General features: G+C 40.1%; 1 protein-coding gene across 3 annotated transcripts in view; it reads right to left on the bottom strand.

Annotated features, from left to right (window-relative positions):
- The window catches only part of cfap46 (cilia and flagella associated protein 46), an 81,551-nt gene that overhangs the window by 48,992 nt on the left and 13,782 nt on the right, over window positions 1–18,777 (bottom strand). For all 3 annotated transcript variants that reach the window (XM_085478367.1, XM_085478369.1, XM_085478368.1), the window contains exons 6-19: window positions 18,631–18,754; window positions 17,894–17,988; window positions 16,892–17,047; window positions 16,607–16,706; window positions 15,294–15,392; window positions 14,678–14,868; window positions 12,700–12,925; window positions 12,299–12,416; window positions 10,281–10,410; window positions 9,611–9,729; window positions 9,291–9,406; window positions 7,599–7,711; window positions 3,743–3,955; window positions 1,590–1,791 (exon numbers count right to left, since the gene is read on the bottom strand). In XM_085478367.1, the coding sequence (XP_085334493.1) occupies window positions 1,590–1,791; window positions 3,743–3,955; window positions 7,599–7,711; window positions 9,291–9,406; window positions 9,611–9,729; window positions 10,281–10,410; window positions 12,299–12,416; window positions 12,700–12,925; window positions 14,678–14,868; window positions 15,294–15,392; window positions 16,607–16,706; window positions 16,892–17,047; window positions 17,894–17,988; window positions 18,631–18,754 (2,002 nt within the window). The remainder of the gene's footprint in view (window positions 1–1,589; window positions 1,792–3,742; window positions 3,956–7,598; window positions 7,712–9,290; window positions 9,407–9,610; window positions 9,730–10,280; window positions 10,411–12,298; window positions 12,417–12,699; window positions 12,926–14,677; window positions 14,869–15,293; window positions 15,393–16,606; window positions 16,707–16,891; window positions 17,048–17,893; window positions 17,989–18,630; window positions 18,755–18,777) is intronic.

Below are 18,777 nucleotides of genomic sequence, written 5' to 3'. Positions count from 1 at the left end.
ACATTTCCTGTTTTAAGAGTTGTGTGATGCTTCATCATATGTCATATATATCCAATAGAGAAAGATCTGATATTCCCCTGTTGGTGGTCACACTATCTGTGTTTGTCCAGTTATTGCCCTGAATTTTTTTGCATTCGGTGAGCGGTTGCAATTGTAATAGATGCAGTGACCGGCTGTTTCTTGAGCGGTTGAGCATGTAGTCCCCTTGTCCTGTAGGCGACTTGAAGTGACTGCAATCACTGTTAGACAGGGAAGGTTTACAAATAATTGCCACATAGTTAATAAATGCAGACAGAATGCCTTTATGCTGCAATAAATCTGAGTCAGTCTGCGCTGGTTAGGACAACTCATCTTTTTGCAATCAGGGACTTGACCCAAATGTGTTGCCAGCTCGTTTTTTCTCATTAAATTTGCCTATATAAGCAAGGCTGCCAAACACCTTATATCATTTTGCTGTTATGTTACTGTCCTGCAGCAACTACACTGCTATTTAGGGAGGTTCTGACTTGACTTTGAATGTGGATGGCAACAAATTTACAATTGTCACCAATTTATTTCAGCTAATTGCCAAACTATTACAAGCAGATATAATGGACAACTTGACCCCCGCCAATCACAAACTAATATCAGATTGACTCCATCTATGTCCCCTTTTATTGCTGTCTTGAACAACCAAAGGGCAAGTGACTGAGCAGTCACAGACCACTAAAAAAGCACCCATTTTAAAGCTGAGAAAGCTGAACTACAATTCAGTGCTCAGTGGCCAAATCAAGAGAGCATGAAGGCTGCTCTCTATACAAACAGACCATTGTTTGCATAAAGTAGAATCATATATACAGCTGGGGAGCATTTCAAAGGTTTCTAGTAAGTCCTGATGGTTTAGACTCTGATTTGGAAAGTGACAATTTAGATTTGAAAGTCTAAAACTTTTTTTTCTTTTTAAAGATGTCAGTCTGTAAATGTTAAATTCACACTGTTAGCTGTGTAATATCTGCACAAAGAGATTAACGCTTGACTTTCTGAACACGTCTTGCAAACATTCAGCAAACTGCATTCAGAGATTGTACACACTGTGCGCTAAACTCTTTTCACAGATTCCAATCAGTTCTTAAGCTTTCAGCGCTGGGATTTTAGACATTGTTTTCACAGTGAAAAGATAAAAACTGAACAAAAACAAACTCAAAACACTCCAATCAGTCAGACACAAGGAAGATTCTGTGTTCTTCCACAACATCCATCCAAGAAGTTAGCAGGTTTCTAACTAAATATGCTTTGGTTAGTTAGAATGTACCATACATATACACCCTGTTAGTCATAATTACATGTTACATAACCTTTCTGAACACGTCCCTGTAGAGACAGTGGTCTAATTATATCTTATCGTCTCCACAAGTATCAGCCAAAATCAGCTCCAATCATCAGTGGCCCTGGAGATAGCTTTGCTTTAAAGAAATCCCAAGATAAACATATTTAATCTTGATGAAAATATCTCTATGACCTAACAAACTGCTTCAGAAAATCCTAGGTCAGGAAGTTTTAATATAACTTGTGTGATATAAAGAAAAGCACAGCCACATTAAGAGACTCACCTCTAATGCCTTGTGGACATCCTGGAGGCCAGCAGGATCTAAGAAACCCCCACAGGTGCTGGCAGCCTTTGCTATGCCCTTCTCAGCTCTTTTTTTGCCCTTGTCTTCTGCTGGAGCTGGCACAACGCTGTCTGGCCCAAACAGAGGCTGAATCAACCCTTGGGCCACAGCATCACACAGCAGCACAAAAAGAACACGGTTCCTGAGAAACACAAACAAATAATGTTCCCCTCACCACAGATTTGGCTACGAAAAAACTAAGTGTTCCTTGGGTCACATGTCACATGAGAATGCCAGTGTATTCTAACATTTGCACAATTATTGTTATGCCCAAGGAGAGTTTGGTCTGTTCTCATGAACGCTTCACTGCTTCTTTCTATAGCCAAAAATAAGAGCAGTGCTTAAATGGTCTCCTCTGCTGTCAGGAGCAACAAAAGAAATAAGCTTCAGATACGTTTCTGAGGATGAACGCACATTTTGTAAGTTTTACTTGAACTGAAGGACTTTGTATTCACTTTATTCCACAGAGAGTAGATAAAGAAATGTCTGGCCTGATGAAAGTCTTTCAGAACGCACAGAATAAGATAAAATGTGTGTGATCATCAGTCTAAAAACATTTTCATTTCTAAGAAATGCGGAACAATGTACTGATGAATAGAGACAGTGTATCACCAAAAACAAAGAAACACACACAAATGCAGAAAACTATTAATTAATTGTTGGTTAAGCAGCTCTAACATATAAAACAAATAAAAACAAGAAGCACTCCATCAAGGCAGCTCATTCTCTGGGCAGTATTTACTTTTAAGGGAAAGGTATTGTATGTTATAGACATACAATAGCTCCATAATCATATAGCTCTCTATGTATCAACCTATTGAGCTTGAATAAGTGGTCAGAGGTTTTAAATTGCTACATGTTATTTCCTATGTGTTGACAATACACACCACACATGTAAGAATCAGAGTTTATACGTTATAAGGCTTTTTTTTTTTTTTGCCAATTTTAGACCAATAAGTCGTTAAGCTGACCTTAGTGGATGTAAAACAAATTTTAATGGATTGTTAACAAGAACTGAATCTGCACCAAGTTTCATTCAAAATGTTTCAAGCTATTGTATTTACAGACAGAACAATACACATTCAAAGGCTACCAAAAAAACATAACCACCTTGGGGGAGGTAGAGAATAATCAAAATAAAATGTAAATAATAATGTAAATAAAATGGATGAAAACCAAAATGTGTTTTGTCATTTAGAGGTTGCTCTTATTTGCTCAACACACAATGTATTTACAAAACATATTTATGTGATTTCATCTAACTTTTTTAGTTACACCAGCAAGACATAATATCCTGTGTAATTTTCTCTGTTTCAGCTAAACTACAAAGTGCGAGGAGCTGCAGGTGTCATGCTGATGAGGAAAGATCCAAAGCAGACAGAAAACTAGCTTGGGCTTGCAGGGACTCAAAAGGCACTATAATAACCAACTAAAAAAAAGAGTGCTGCATAATGATAGCATTTCAAAAGGGTAAAAAATAAGAACACAGACTGGTATGAAATGAAAACAACCTCACACAGACAGAGACAAAGACACAGACTAAGAAGAAACATATGAACTTAATCAGAATCTAAGGGAGCATCGAATAACTCATTTTTGCAACCACTTATCCTTGACCTTAGTGGAAAATGTCATGAAGTCGAGGAAAGGTGAGAAGAAGAATTTATAAGACCACAGAAAATGCATTATGCTCTGAGAATCCAGCTGAACATAGAATATACTCACTAAATTAACAATGTGATGTCTCCTGGATGTCTGCTGTGTTGAAACTACCAAATACATATCTTGGAGCCTATCCCAGCTGCCCTGAAGCAAAAACTAATTTAATGATAATCCTAAGTGCTGGCAAAAACAACAACGGGTATAACTAACGTAGCTCATGACCTTGATTTAGAGAAGTAATGAGTAAGAACTTAACAACTTGATAAGAGGCAGATTTCATCTAGAATGTCATGGATTTTGTTTCATAATGAGTTTTTCTGTGGTGCTTTTACAGTTCAGATTCTCAGGGTGTGTTTTAATTATCTTTATGTTAGATTAGTGAAGCTGTGACACCGCAGGTAAGGTATAATTTTCTAAAAAAAAAAGCCTACCCAGTGTACCCCGTCTTCTGGAGCATGTCCACAAGACTCTGGAAGGTGGGAAGCAGGCGTGTGTATTCCCTAGCTGCCAGCAAGTGGCTATTGTAATTCCACAGGTAAATGGCTGCATTAGCTACCACCCACGACTCTCCGATCTCTGCTCCGAGCTCCCCTGCCCGCAAGAAGTTGGAGGTGGTGTAGGCACATAGAGCCTGGATCCAGTCCCTGGGTGAGAGAAGCACAGAAATATAGAAGAGAGTGAAAAAAGGATAGAAAAAGTACTCTTTGTGCGTGTTTGTGTGCAGTACAATATTTTCAATTTCATCTTTAAACTTGTTTTAGCATGAACACGTTCATCTACTGAAGGAAAATTACTCAATCAAGTTTTTACAGAATTTGCAAATTCTACTTAAGAAGGTATTCATCTTATTTCACAGTAACAGCTCGCAGCCCTTGTAATTCTACAATATGCCAGAAATAGATTTCAGGCAGGTCTCAGGCACAGCACATCAGTACAGTGATTTCAATGGTGAATGCCATGTGTCAAGTCTTGTCAAGTCAATAAAGAAAATAGGCTGCTGTTTTATCTAATACAACGATGGCTGGAATCCAAGAAAGAAGACAAGATGGAAAACACTCTGGAAAAATAGAAAATAAAAAATATCAGATTCTGGATGCACATGTCCATTTATCCAGTTTGCCCATTTTCCAGTCCCAAAATATATTAAACAAATGATAAATAATAATATACTATAGTGACCCTGACCACCATAATGCTGATCTCACTATAACAAGCAATGAGGAGTATCTGATCCTTACCCTTTAACTACATTACACAAGATATCTGAACCCTTCTTCCATAACATCTGATTGCTTTAGAAATGTTCCCAGATCAGGTTTGAACTCTTAGTTTGACAAATAAGGAAATTAAGCTCATTTAATTAGTAGGTGCAAAGCAGAGTACTCGATTACTGTTTAATTGTAAGAGTTAATGTAACTGTTTAGTTTCAATTAATCAGGTATTTAGATGCTTTTTCAAAGAAGCAAACAATTTCTGGTAAATATGACGGTATTTCTCTGTTACTTTTATTTTGATGGAAGAAAAAGAACAAGACAAAAACTCATGACCTTCCCAATGTTTGTGTCTCCCCCCCAACTCTTTGGCACACAGATGTGTACAAGTGGAATGTACAGTGGGGCAAAAAAGTATTTAGTCAGCCACCGATTGTGCAAGTTCCCCCACCTAAAATGATGACAGAGGTCAGTAATTTGCACCAGAGGTACACTTCAACTGTGAGAGACAGAATGTGAAAAAAAAATCCATGAATCCACATGGTAGGATTTGTAAAGAATTTATTCGTAAATCAGGGTGGAAAATAAGTATTTGGTCAATAACAAAAATACAACTCAATACTTTGAAACATAACCTTTGTTGGCAATAACAGAGGTCAAACGTTTACTATAGGTCTTTACCAGGTTTGCACACACAGTAGCTGGTATTTTGGCCCATTCCTCCATGCAGATCTTCTCGAGAGCAGTGATGTTTTGGGGCTGTCGCCGAGCAACACGGACTTTCAACTCCCGCCACAGATTTTCTATGGGGTTGAGGTCTGGAGACTGGCTAGGCCACTCCAGGACTTTCAAATGCTTCTTATGGAGCCACTCCTTTGTTGCCCGGGCGGTGTGTTTTGGATCATTGTCATGTTGGAAGACCCAGCCTCGTTTCATCTTCAAAGTTCTCACTGATGGAAGGAGGTTTTGGCTCAAAATCTCACGATACATGGCCCCATTCATTCTGTCCTTAACACGGATCAGTCGTCCTGTCCCCTTGGCAGAAAAACAGCCCCATAGCATGATGTTTCCACCCCCATGCTTCACAGTAGCTATGGTGTTCTTGGGATGCAACTCAGTATTCTTCTTCCTCCAAACACGACGAGTTGAGTTTATACCAAAAAGTTCTACTTTGGTTTCATCTGACCACATGACATTCTCCCAATCCTCTGCTGTATCATCCATGTGCTCTCTGGCAAACTTCAGACGGGCCTGGACATGCACTGGCTTCAGCAGCGCAACACGTCTGGCACTGCGGGATTTGATTCCCTGCCGTTGTAGTGTGTTACTGATGGTGACCTTTGTTACTTTGGTCCCAGCTCTCTGCAGGTCATTCACCAGGTCCCCCCGTGTGGTTCTGGGATCTTTGCTCACCGTTCTCATGATCATTTTGACCCCACGGGATGAGATCTTGCGTGGAGCCCGAGATCGTGGGAGATTATCAGTGGTCTTGTATGTCTTCCATTTTCTGATGATTGCTCCCACAGTTGATTTTTTCACACCAAGCTGCTTGCCTATTGTAGATTCACTCTTCCCAGTCTGGTGCAGGTCTACAATACTTTTCCTGGTGTCCTTCGAAAGCTCTTTGGTCTTGGCCATGGCGGAGTTTGGAGTCTGACTGTTTGAGGCTGTGGACAGGTGTCTTTTATACAGATGATGATTTCAAACAGGTGCCATTCATACAGGTAACGAGTGGGGGACAGAAAAGCTTCTTACAGAAGACGTTACAGGTCTGTGAGAGCCAGAGATTTTCCTTGTCTGAGGTGACCAAATACTTATTTTCCACCCTGATTTACGAATAAATTCTTTACAAATCCTACCATGTGGATTCATGGATTTTTTTTTCACATTCTGTCTCTCACAGTTGAAGTGTACCTCTGGTGCAAATTACTGACCTCTGTCATCATTTTAAGTGGGGGAACTTGCACAATCGGTGGCTGACTAAATACTTTTTTGTCCCACTGTATCCAATACTAGGTCCATGCCAGTGCACATATTAACCTTGGGCTTCAGTCACACAGGCCTAGAGGCCGGTGAGTGGTGGCCTGGCAATCGCATTATAGAAGAAACTGGAACCCTTATTTTGTACCAGGGTCAACCAGGAAACTGAGGAATACTTCCTGGTTTCCTGGTTGTGAGAGGTTGCTGGAATGTGATGTGAAATCAACTCTTTAGCCACAGCCACAGCCCAAGAGCAGTCAGTGATCCCCTGATAACCAGCTAGGGAAAATGTTTATTCCCCAGCTGGTTGGTTAATGGTTGTGGAAGGCATGCTGTCACTAAGTGAAAGTGGTTATGAGGTATATTGTAAAACCTTGCCAATACTTTAGCCGCGAGCAGACTTCTGCAGTCTCTTCTAATTTGCATGGAAAATGCCAAGTAGTTACCAAACACTTTCCAACTGCTCACTAAGTATTTGTGAAACTGTGATGGAAACTGGAAAAGTTGCCCCTTTTGAAATGTGTTGGTTTTAGTGGAAAGTCACAACTTTTTCTTAGAATGCAAATGATCTATCATCTGTGTCTCCCTGTTGTGTAGCACTTTTTCGGCATAAATTTGCAGACAAGTCTTCCAAGCATGTCTCTAGACCTTAGCTAGCAAGATGGTGGATCGGATGGCTTACAATGTGGAAGTATACTTTGTGCCAGGATCACATTTTGAAGAAGCGCCTGCATGCTCAGTACAGCTCCACAACACCGCAACAGTGGTGAGCCCCACTGAAGTGGAGAACAATGTCGGTGCTGCAGCTATGCCATCGCTAACTTGTAATTTTAGCTAAAGTTGTCACTATGATGGAACTTAGTTCCACTGTTGCTACAGAATAGAGTGCACACCCTTGGGACAACATAACCACTGTGTGCAACCTAAATGCAAAGACTGCTTTTTCGGTACTCTAACCTTTGTTTTAAAAAAGTAAAAAATGTTGTTTCAAATTACTTTCATATTCAAGTTATAAAAAACAAGGTACAGTAAACAGCAAAGACACACAAAATCAAAATATCTGGTGTCCTGATACAGGTGTATATTGTGTTTTCACCTGTAAATAACCCACTGTGGATCCTCTTCTGACACGCAAAACTGTTTATCCTGTGGGGGGACAGCAGGGCTATTTAGCTGTACCCCCTCTTCAAGTAGCTTTTGGATAGTGGCCTGAACAAGAAAGAATACATTAATTTCACAAACTATAATATTAAAGATGACTTCCTGTTTTGACAACTTTATAATAAAAAAGAGAAAAACCTCCTGCTATGGGGATGACAGATTCTTTAAAGGTATTAAAGCTCAGATATACAGATCAAAGACAAAAAGAAATGACTGGTGAACATTTTATCCAGAGGTGGACAACTCGGTTAAGACAAGAGGAACCAGTCGTCATCATCAGACTGAGAAGAATGTAGCTTTTGAATTAATGAAATCTAATCAAATTTTCAGAAAACATATCCCTGTGTCATAGAACAAAGGTATAAGAAAAGAGGCTACAGCGTGTGTCAGTTTTGGCAAGGTTGTGCCATGGGTGTGGATAGTTCTCTTCATTTTCTTTAAAGTGCTGTCAAGTTAACGTCTCTATAGACTTAATTTATTAAGTCTATAGAGACGTTAACATTTGATGGGAAGCACGTATGCAGAATAAGACAAACTCATGAGACAAGCACAGCAGTCTCTGACTCCAACCACTCACCAACAACTTCACAGGCTTGTTAAAACTCCCATAATGCACGTCAACTGCTGCAAGCAGTCTTTGTTTCTAATGGTGTATTTCAAAAGGATGGCGCAGCCTAAAAGAAACAGCTTGATCTAAGATCATCCACAAAATGAACATGAACACCTTATAACAAAAACATCTGAATTCAAATAAAGTTTCATTCAGAAGCTGGTGGCTAACAAACCAGGTATGGAGCCTTTAGAACCAGACAACTTTCAGTATGAAGAGTTTCTGTCTGATCTGCATAAGAACATATTCAATAATAAATCTACTGTCTTTAATTATCAAAAACAGAAGGAATATGAGCCCATTGATGTTACACCAGTCACTGTTCTGAATATACATTACAGTAGGAACATGAAAACCTTCAACTTCAGTTATTACTATATCATTCAAAATACTCTTTCAGATCATGCTGGAACATTACATTTTAAGAGAAACCAAGAAACCTCTCAGTGTGTTTACGATACTCATAAAAAAAAATAATATGGCACAGAACAGCTATCCTGCACTCACCAGACACTTGAGTAGTTACACCTTGCTAGTACCTGACTGAAGCCCCTTTGGCTTTCAAAACTGCCTTAATTAATTTTTAATTCTCAAGATGGTTGTTTGGGAAAATCCGAGCATATGAGCATTTCCTGAAATACTCAGAACACTGACACCATTACACATTCAAGTCACTTACATTACCGTTCTACCCCATTCTGTTGCTCAGTTTGGACCGGTCAAAATTTGCATTAAGCAGCAGTTGAACAGGTGTACCTAACAAAGTGGACAGTGCATTTCGCTGTGTTTGTTTAATCACAACATTCTTCAGTCTCCTCTCGTTCTGTTGACCATTGTGCAAGAAGCTTTTGCTCCACATTTTTTTTATAGTTCTATAATACTTGCCTGTAATGACTAATCAAAAGGGCCAACCTTATAATACTGGAGTTATAAGAAACCTGTTGGAGTGTGTTGGTTCCATCTGTAGGAACACAGGAGCTGAAGAGTGGCTGTGTGTATTAGTTAGTAAGAACAAACCTCAGCACTAATGAAGCGAATTTCAGCTAAAAGGCGCAGCAGGTGCACAAAGCTTTGACTTTCACTGGAACCGTGAAGACACTGTACACAGCTTTCCCCCTCTGAGTAGTTGCGCGCTGGAGAGAATTAGCAAAATATGTTATGTGAATAATCAGTGACAGATCTCCTGCTCTTTTTGTATTTAGCAATAGCACAAAAACCTAAACTATAGCCATAGGAGTATAAGCCTGACTTCTCATTACTATTCTGTATTCTGAAACTCAGTATTAGAAATATTTCTGTTATTTTAGTGTTACTCTTAAGATCATTCATCATCTTACTGTCAGTCTTCTTCCATCTCCCGTCATCATAAAGCAAACAGAATCCACAAGCAGCTCGGCACACATCCCAAACTTCATGCTTCCTGGCTGTCTTTGCTAATGTTGCCCACAGCCTCACTCTGAAACAGCCACGAAATAAAGATAAATTACAGATAAGTACTTTTTGAAAAGGTTAAGGTTGGGACAAGGGTACAGCTACGTGTTGTATATGATCGAATATTGTTTGTTTGCAGGGTCATGAATAATAAAAATCTGCTCTCAAGTTGTGATGGTTCTGCTGTCTCCTGAGCATTAAGTCTGCCATTAGTGACGTGCACATCTCTTTAACGGTAATGACAGGGGCAGACATGAGGAAATCAGCTATGCACTTTGAATAGGGATATTAAATGGAAGGGTGCAGAGTTATAGTTGCACAACAACTTTAACAGCAGAGAGGACCAATAGATCAAACATTCATTAGTATCTAATATTCGGTAAAAGCAAGAAGTAATAAATTCAACAAGCCATAAAAGTCTGATTATATAGGCAATTTTCCAACTGGGTTTCTGGGAGGTGTGACAACTAAAACTAACCGCTGAGAAAACTTTACACTGGTAGGATCATTTTGCTTATATTCATACATCAAAAGCACATGCGCAAAATTAATAGACTTGCATTTGCAAACACGCACATCTCTGTATGATCTGTATCGCTGCCCTGTTTGTCCAGGTGTCCTTCCACCCTCTGTATGGATGTAGAGTGATGCTGAGCCTTTGCAGCGAGCTGAGTCACTGGTCCAGATCCAAGACCGCCTGCGGGAACTAGACAAATGTTGAAACACTGCATAAGTCGAACCTGATTAATACCGGAAAAGCTTTTCTATCCCCCCCCCCCCCCCCCCTTTTATTAGTAATGAAAATTATAGGTATGAATAAAAGGCATATTTATTCTAATGTACAAATTCTCAGGCTTACATGGCTTCAGAAGATCAGCATAGAAATTGTGACAAAGCTGCACAACTATCTGTTTTATGCAACATCCATGTAAGCAAAAGGAAACACAACTTAGGGCACTGAAGAGAAAACGGCCTATTTCCATTGCTAACTCTTTCAAACAGGAGCGCTGCTGAGCCCAATGTAATCAGATTAGATGGCAGCATATTCCAAATTTTTACTGAAAAGCATCTGCACCAACACAAATATGGGACTGAATTATGAATACACTGACTGTGTGTAGAGCGGCAAAATACGCAAGTGCCGGTGTGCTCACTTTGAAAGTTCAAACACACACACACACACACACACACACACACACACACACACACACACACACACACACACACACTTCTCACTGATGAACATCTTAGGAACTATAAAAAAAATTGTGGCACCATGGTGCACTTAATTAATTCTTGTAGACCCAAGGGTTACTTTACGTGCTGGCTTTGAAGCTCACAACACAATGATTAAGTGGCTTCAACTAGGGCATGCTTAAGGTTCATGGACAAAAACAAGAGGTGCCTCTAGGGACCAAAGCTTTTAACCCGTGCCTGCAGTAGGAGCCCTTTGACAAGCTGTCAGTTTTTCCCCGGGTCATTAGGACTGCTGAATGTTCATTTGATGCTATGAAGCAAGGAGCCTTGAACAAGTGCGAGATCAAAGGCTCCCCCCAAGCTCTGGCCCTTCTGCTCCGTGATTCATCGCACACTGTCGATGTGGCTTTCACTGTTAGCAAAACTAGAACACACTCTCGAAGCAGTTTTTTTTCTGAGAAATTGCACACCACTGAGCAACAAAAGCTCAATGTGACCCCGGGAAGTATCTCTGAAGATTGTGGGTTAAATTTAAATGCAACACATCAGTGCACATCAGTGTAGGTCTGTGACATCCAATCAGCCTGCATGCAACAACTGCCAACTTTACTTATGACTAAACAATTGCGGCATGAGTTTGCATTCCAGGTGTGTTCTACAAATGTAGGAGGGCTCTGTCAGCACAAATCAGTGGGGTTTATCTAAGATCAAGTTGCTCACAAAGACATTCTGCTATGAAGCATTAGTACATATGTATGTTACAGTTCCAGATATGATTATACAATAATTTATATGGTCTCCTGGTCCTAGGCCATATGACTCACTAACAGAAGTAAGATTGCCACAGTGAACCCTTACCATGCATCCATGGCCAATTTAGAATCGCCCGCCCATGTTAAACCATGTTAAGTTTAATCTGGATGTTTTGAGAAATAGTACCTGACGCTCACACAGGCACAGGTAGAAAATGCAAACTCCACACAAAAAGCCTCGAGCCATCTTGCTGTGAGATGACATCACTAGCCACTGTCACCTTACTGTACATCACTGTCACATTTCTATGACAGAATAAATAGCAAAGATAGTAGCAGAACTGTAACTTCCAGGTGAAAAAGAAATACTGTCTAATTTCGGTTTCATTTATGCTCCAAAATAACTGTCCCAAAGGTATAGCTGAACAATATAACTTGCTTCTTCTTCTAGGCTAACCTGTCCTTCAAGCATGTATGCTGTCATTTTATGAAGTATTAACAACGTGCGTTATTCCTGGTGTAGATAAAAGAACTTCATTTCATTTGGACGTCTGTTTCAAGAGAACATCTTATTGCAAATCCAACATAAGAAAAAGTCTTAGTTTGGCTTTGTGAAAAGTGAAAGTAAGAAAGAGAATTCTGTACTTTTTGAAGTGTCATCTGCATCCAGGACCATCTGAAAATCATCAGGGGCCAAAAGAAGGCCCACAGCGACCAGGACGGGTCGAAAGTCTGTCTTATCTTGGGGCGGCATGTCTCTTGCCTGAGAAAGACATGGAAGAAGGGAATTAACTTGTAGACTAGACAGACTCTTAAAGCCCTTCAGCAACCACATTCAAGCAAAGCATATATTTTAAAAGTGAACTTATTTGAGCATATTATTAAAGCTCTAACACACCATACCCCGAAAGGTCAGGTATGTTTTAACTCAAAGTTAACTAAAAAGCTTAACTAAAGCTTAACTAAAAACTCTTGTTTTCAGCAGCCTACTCTAAATGCGTTTTTGTTTGGTGTGTAATGTTACACAGTACAGATGGACAAGAAACCTGCTGCATAAGCATAGCAGCTTTATCCTCAATGCGGGAAGGGGTTTGGTAGAGGGTCTGCCTAAGCTGCAGGAGGCGGAAAGCTGAAGACAGGCGTTCTTGTTGTGTCCCATTGTCCAGCAGCATGGCTTTCTGAAAGTGAGTCAAAGAAGCCTCAAGGCGCCCCTCCTCCTCTTCAGTCACTGCCAGCTCTGAGTGGACTTGACAGCGCAGCTCCAACAACATACTGGAATAGTAACACACAATTAGTATGACTTAATACAGTCATGTAAAAAAGCAAAAGTAAACCCTTTCTAAATTCTGAGGTTCTACATATCAGAATGTAATAAAGTGGCTCTCAGCAGATTTTAAAATATGGAAAATACAGGTTCAGATGCACAACAACAACACATGATATGTTACATTGTGTCATTTTCTTTTAACACTAATGAATGAAGATAAAAATTAAGAAGCAGTTTGTAAAAAAACTCAGTACTGCCTTACTCTTTCCTTTCCAAGAATTAAGAGGGTGAGAAGCAGCTAGGTGCTGCTAATCAAATGCACTTGATTAATAAACCATCAGCAAGTGTGAGCACCTTACTAAAAGCAGAAGTTTTATCATTTTGTATGTCTGGAACATTCAGGTTTGTGCTAACAAAATGCCAAAGAGGAAAGGTATCAGGAATGATCTTAAAGCAGCAATTTTTCAGGGTGGGACGACTTATGAGGCCATTTCTAAACAACTCAAAGTCCATCATTCTACACGAAGCAGCTCACAGCAGCATGGTGATGAGAGGCCATGGGAAGTCCAATGAGAGTGCAGCATGCCAGTGAATGACTTTTGACAGGGTACTAAATATATTAGAGTTACCTAGGCAACTGTAGCCAGGAATTTCCACTAGTGATCAAATGGTAAATGACCTGTATTTATATAGCGCTTTACTAGTCCCTAAGGACCCCAAAGCACTTTACATATCCAATCATCCACCCATTCACACACTGGTGATGGCAAGCTACATTGTAGCCACAGCCACCCTGGGGCGCACTGACAGAGGCGAGGCTGCCGGACACTGGCGTCACCGGGCCCTCTGACCACCACCAGTAGGCAACGGGTGGAGTGTCTTGCCCAAGGACACAACGACCGAGACTGTCCAAGCTGGGGCTCGAAGCGGCAACCTTCCGATTACAAAGCGAACTCCCAACTCTTGAGCCACGATCTCCCCATCAACCACCAGGTCACTAATGTTGTGCAACAGGCGAATTGCTTCCTGCGCGCACATAGCTTCAGCTCGAAGTTGATCTCACCAGAGATGTCTGGTGATTATGCACAGTGCCACAGCTGATGAAAATCAAACAGAGCATATCAGAGCAATCACCTCAAACCTCACAACCTTTAAGCACAGTGGAGGAGGGGTGACAATTTATGCTTCTTTTGTAGTCCCATAACCTGGGCACTTTGGAGTCCCTGAGTCTACCATGTAGAGGGAGGGTCAAATGTGACACCATCTGTCCAGTAACTAAAGCTTAGACCACACTAGGTCATGCAACAGGACAGTGATCCTAAGCACACCAACTACCCAACAGAATGACTGAAAAAGAAAAGAATAAAGGTGCTGCAACGACTCAGTCATGACCCAATTCCAGAGCTCAACCCAAATGAAATACTGTGGCAGGACCTTAAGAGAGGTGTGCATTTATTTGTAATTTAAGGCCTTTTTATTATTATGTAATCTTAGAACTGACGGATTATGTACTTTTTTATCACCAGTATATATTGTGGAAGTAAGGAAATGTATAGGTCTGTGTAAACTCTGTGTGATTATTATTCTGAGCAAATAATGACTTTCTCATATCAAATCATGGCTAGACTGGAAGTTTCTAAGAGGGCAACACTCAGCTAAACATATTCAGTGAAACATGAGTACAATAACGAAAAGCAGCCCGAAAAGCTCCAGGACATGCACACAAGGCCATGATGATTATGTAAAAAGATGAAAACCTTTGTGTCTCTTCCAGTGCCTGAGCGACCCTGAGCAGAGGTGTCTTGATGCATTTTCTGAGGTTGTGCTGCAAGAGGGGCAGGCACAAGTTCCACTGTGTAGCGCACACTGCCTGCACAGCCTGAGGGCCCCCCTCCCTCGCTGCAGTCTGCAGCCACTGATCCAGCTTGCCTATCTCTTTCAGCCGGGCCTGTGGGATAACAACTACAGATTGAGAATCTCTCCTGTCGCAATGACGGCACAACACTTCCATCACTTGGCAAGCAAATTTGGATTAAAGTGGGCTGAATATGTTGTATGTGCCAGTTCTTAAATGTGACAGTTTTCACAGTAGTGTATAATGAGATTACATGATCCTACTTTCCAACATCGTTTTTTCTCATTACAGGGGAAAAAACTGCAGAACTTATATTAGGATGATTATAATTCAAAATCTTGACTTGTAGTTAGTCAGAGATACCTATTCAAGTCAGATCTCTGAATTTAATGACAATAAGCAAGCCATTTTACTGTAAAAAAAATTATTAAATGAAGCATCTGCTAATGGATCTGCTGCTTTCACTCTAACATGAGGGTAAAACATATGGATGATAATTCAAACATATGGCCAAGCACCTCTACACTAGCTTTGGAATAGTCATTCATCTTCATTTCTTTCTTCAGGAGGTTGATTTCACCTTGGACACATTCCATTACTAAGCGTTGGCTAACACTCTAGAAAGACAAAAATAACACATGTGAGGTCAGGAATCAGAGGATGGGCTGAAAAATGTACAAATTTGTATCACCAGATTTTATACGGCAGAAGATCCTCCATATGCAGCATCATTAATTATGTTGTCATTCCACATAATTCACTCATACATACAAAACATACAAAGCATAAAAAAGAGATTGTATAAGTGAAATGTAGGGTCTATAAAAAATCATCTGATTTCAAAAGGTTAGAATTTTTAAACTTAAAAAAAAATTATCATTTTGAATGAACACAGAAGCTTGTGGTAAATTCTAAAAGATATGGGTAAAGGTAAAGTTTCACATACAAAACTTGTACAGTGCTCACAAATGCTCAGTGTGTCTTACTTTTGCACGAATCTGCTCTTTCTGACAGTAGGAATCTCAGTCGCTGCTGGTGAACGGCTGCGGATTTAAATACACCCTGATACACCCTGTATGTTCTATATTGCTCAAAGAAAAATGCAGCATCTCTGTAACTTTTATTAATAAGCCAGATATTCCCAAAGTCTGGGCGTGGCCTCCTGGTATATCAGAAAAAGTTTACAGCCTTGCGAACACGGGTTCAGATTTGGGCAAAAGAAAAAGTTCACATTTCTAAATAGGCAGTGACAGACTTACAGTAACTTTGAGAATGCTAAGTTACTGTAAGTCAAACGCAATTAATCTCACGTATTGTCAAGGGCCTGTTTTTATTATTAACCTTTACTAGAATAGCTTTGCATGATTCACAGCTCAAAATAATCCTTATTTATTCTGTGCTTTCCCATCAATTTGTCCACTGTCTGAAACAAACTGCTTTAGTTCCCATCCTCCCTTATTTCTTCTGATTGGCGGCTCCTTATAAACAGAAGGTTTAAACAGTTTGGGGGTACTGCTTCTGTGGTCACAAAAATTAGGGATATGTGCTCTCACTGACATCACAGGGAGCCAAGAGTAGAAACAGCAGAGCAGTGAGAGCAGTCTAAAGCCTGAGTCCCGGTTTAAAGTGATTAACTGTACGTATGCTAACCTCATTATTTAAACGTTACATAAGAGCACTCACCATTGTACCTATGACAAAAAATAAGGAAAGGCATAATAGGTCACAGTTAATGTCAAACCCATGCATAAATTTGCATATTTGTAAACTGTGTGCAGTTACATCTTCTGCCCCTACTGCCCGAGGCTTTAAGAGAATATCGGACACTCACAGCTTCTCCCGACGACTTTAGCTCTTTCAGACAGTCGGCAGCTACTTTCTGATGCTTCACTTGCAAGGCCAGCAGAGCCAACTCCAGGAGGAAGGCAACTCTGCAAATCCCAGATAAAACATAATTTATACAATTCACAATCCTTCAGTACAGTAATCTGAGACATGTACTGCCCCTGGGATAGCCATGTGTGGGTTTATGGTAGAGAGAGGTTTAGGAAGAGAACAGGGAGCAATAAAAGGTAATCTCGCAGGAGATTTGATCAGGACACTTTAGGTCACAGACCTGTCAGATGGCTGGATGGGTGTTGAGCTCTGAAGAGGACTGGAGTTCAGAGGTGTAGCAGGCTCTTTGCTACAGTCCACCAAGAGATGGAAAATCTCCTCAAGCCTAGTAGAATTCTCTTTTGTCAGCATGTCCTTGTTAAGTCCTCCCAACCTGCTACAACATCAGGAAAACTCTCTTTACATTAATGTACATGCATGTGAGCATCCAGAATTAAACTGATACTTTCATTTGCCCTTTAACAGACTCACACAAAACAGTGCATAAACCTTAGGCTAAATAACCTATATGGTGCTGACGACGGCCGAGTCTGACTTAGTCATGCTGTCACACTGAAATGAGGAGCCATAAGGAGCTGTGACATGTCGAGTACATGCCTGCAGAAATGGGCTGGGGGATGGGACTGTACAAGAATACGCCACACCAGCAGACATGGTACTGTACTACAAATATGTTCAGGCCAGCAGAAAAACATGGCTGCCACAGGATGCGCTGAGAGCCAATGGATGATGGACCCGCTGACCTTTGTCTCCCAGTTTTTAAATGTATCTGGAGGCATAAAAATTTTAATATAAAAAAACCCCACAATAAAATCCTCACTCTAAGCGCTACATCTTAAGATAACATTGCAAAGAATAAAATAAAGACATACGCAGGTTAGAAACACGGAATACTAGATTTAAAATTTTTAGACCTTTAAACAAGATCATAACTGATCAGGTTTAGGACTCAACCTGCCTCTATTGTTAGAAGCATTGTAAAAACAATAAACATGCAGTCAATCAGAAAAGCCTGCTTTCAAACAGTTTAAGTTCCAAAGCAAGCATTTCTGGAGCAGATCAAGTGCTTCTTTTTGGTGACACCGTACATCTTGTTTTTCCTAGCGACAGATAAAAATGCAAACGACTTTCATCCTGACAGCACAAAAACGACACTTTCAGCAAAACAAACCCTCCAGCAAAAAAAAGCAAACATTTATATGAATGTAACTCAGAAACTTACTTTTTTAATTCCTGCATTTTGTAAATGACTGCTAACGTAGTGCATTCCCTGCTTGTTTCCAGGAGGACATCACTGTCTGACAGCTGGTGTCGCACCTAAGAAGAGTGAAGTCGGAAGTTATGCTTTATTATCAGGTTATGACAGGGTTGAATTTTATGATTAATGTCAAGATCAAGGAGTTTAGCGAGCTATTGTTATGCATGTAGTGCAAATAAGACTCCTGAAGACATCTGAATGGTGTATTTTCATATTATAAGACTTGTATAAAGATACAATTAAAGTTTAAATAGCATTCGTTCTGAGGTCTGATACATGGCAATCTTAATGCCCCCAAGGGTGAATCAGAAGCTCAACCATGAAACATGAGCCAATCATGTTGCTGTGTTGAGTAGGTATCAACACGCTTATTGTTTTTTTTTTGTGTTACTGCATCTATAATGTCTACTCTAATTAATGCTTTGTTAACTGCTCTGTCGGGACAAGCCAGAGATCTGGACACGTGTTGAATTGGACACGGACAGGAGAAGTACAGCTCTAAACTTTATTTGGGGCAATGTCACAAACCTTTAAGGTAGTTTTACAGAACTTTAATAAATTTATTAGACCACTTCTGTGTAGATATATCAATATCTACTTAAAAAGTATCCACCTAAAAAGTAGATATTGAGGATATATTTAGTTATTACTGAATGTATAAGCAACCAAAAACTGCCATGAAAGCAACATGCTGTGTTTACCAATAAAGTAAAGAGTCCTGGGTAAAGTTTTGGAGTATGCGACTTGATGAATTCTTCTGTAACTTTTGCAAAACTTGTTGCATCCTCAACCTTCTTTGAGTCCACAAGACATTTGATCAGGTGCCTGAGCAGAAACAGAGACAGAGA

The sequence above is a fragment of the Copadichromis virginalis genome, linkage group LG13 (genome assembly GCF_057382275.1).
Source record: "Copadichromis virginalis isolate Kocher_CV1m ecotype Utaka linkage group LG13, C_Virginalis_male_GT1.1, whole genome shotgun sequence".
Classification (NCBI taxonomy): domain Eukaryota; kingdom Metazoa; phylum Chordata; class Actinopteri; order Cichliformes; family Cichlidae; genus Copadichromis; species Copadichromis virginalis.
This window is presented reverse-complemented; position numbering and strand designations above follow the sequence as displayed.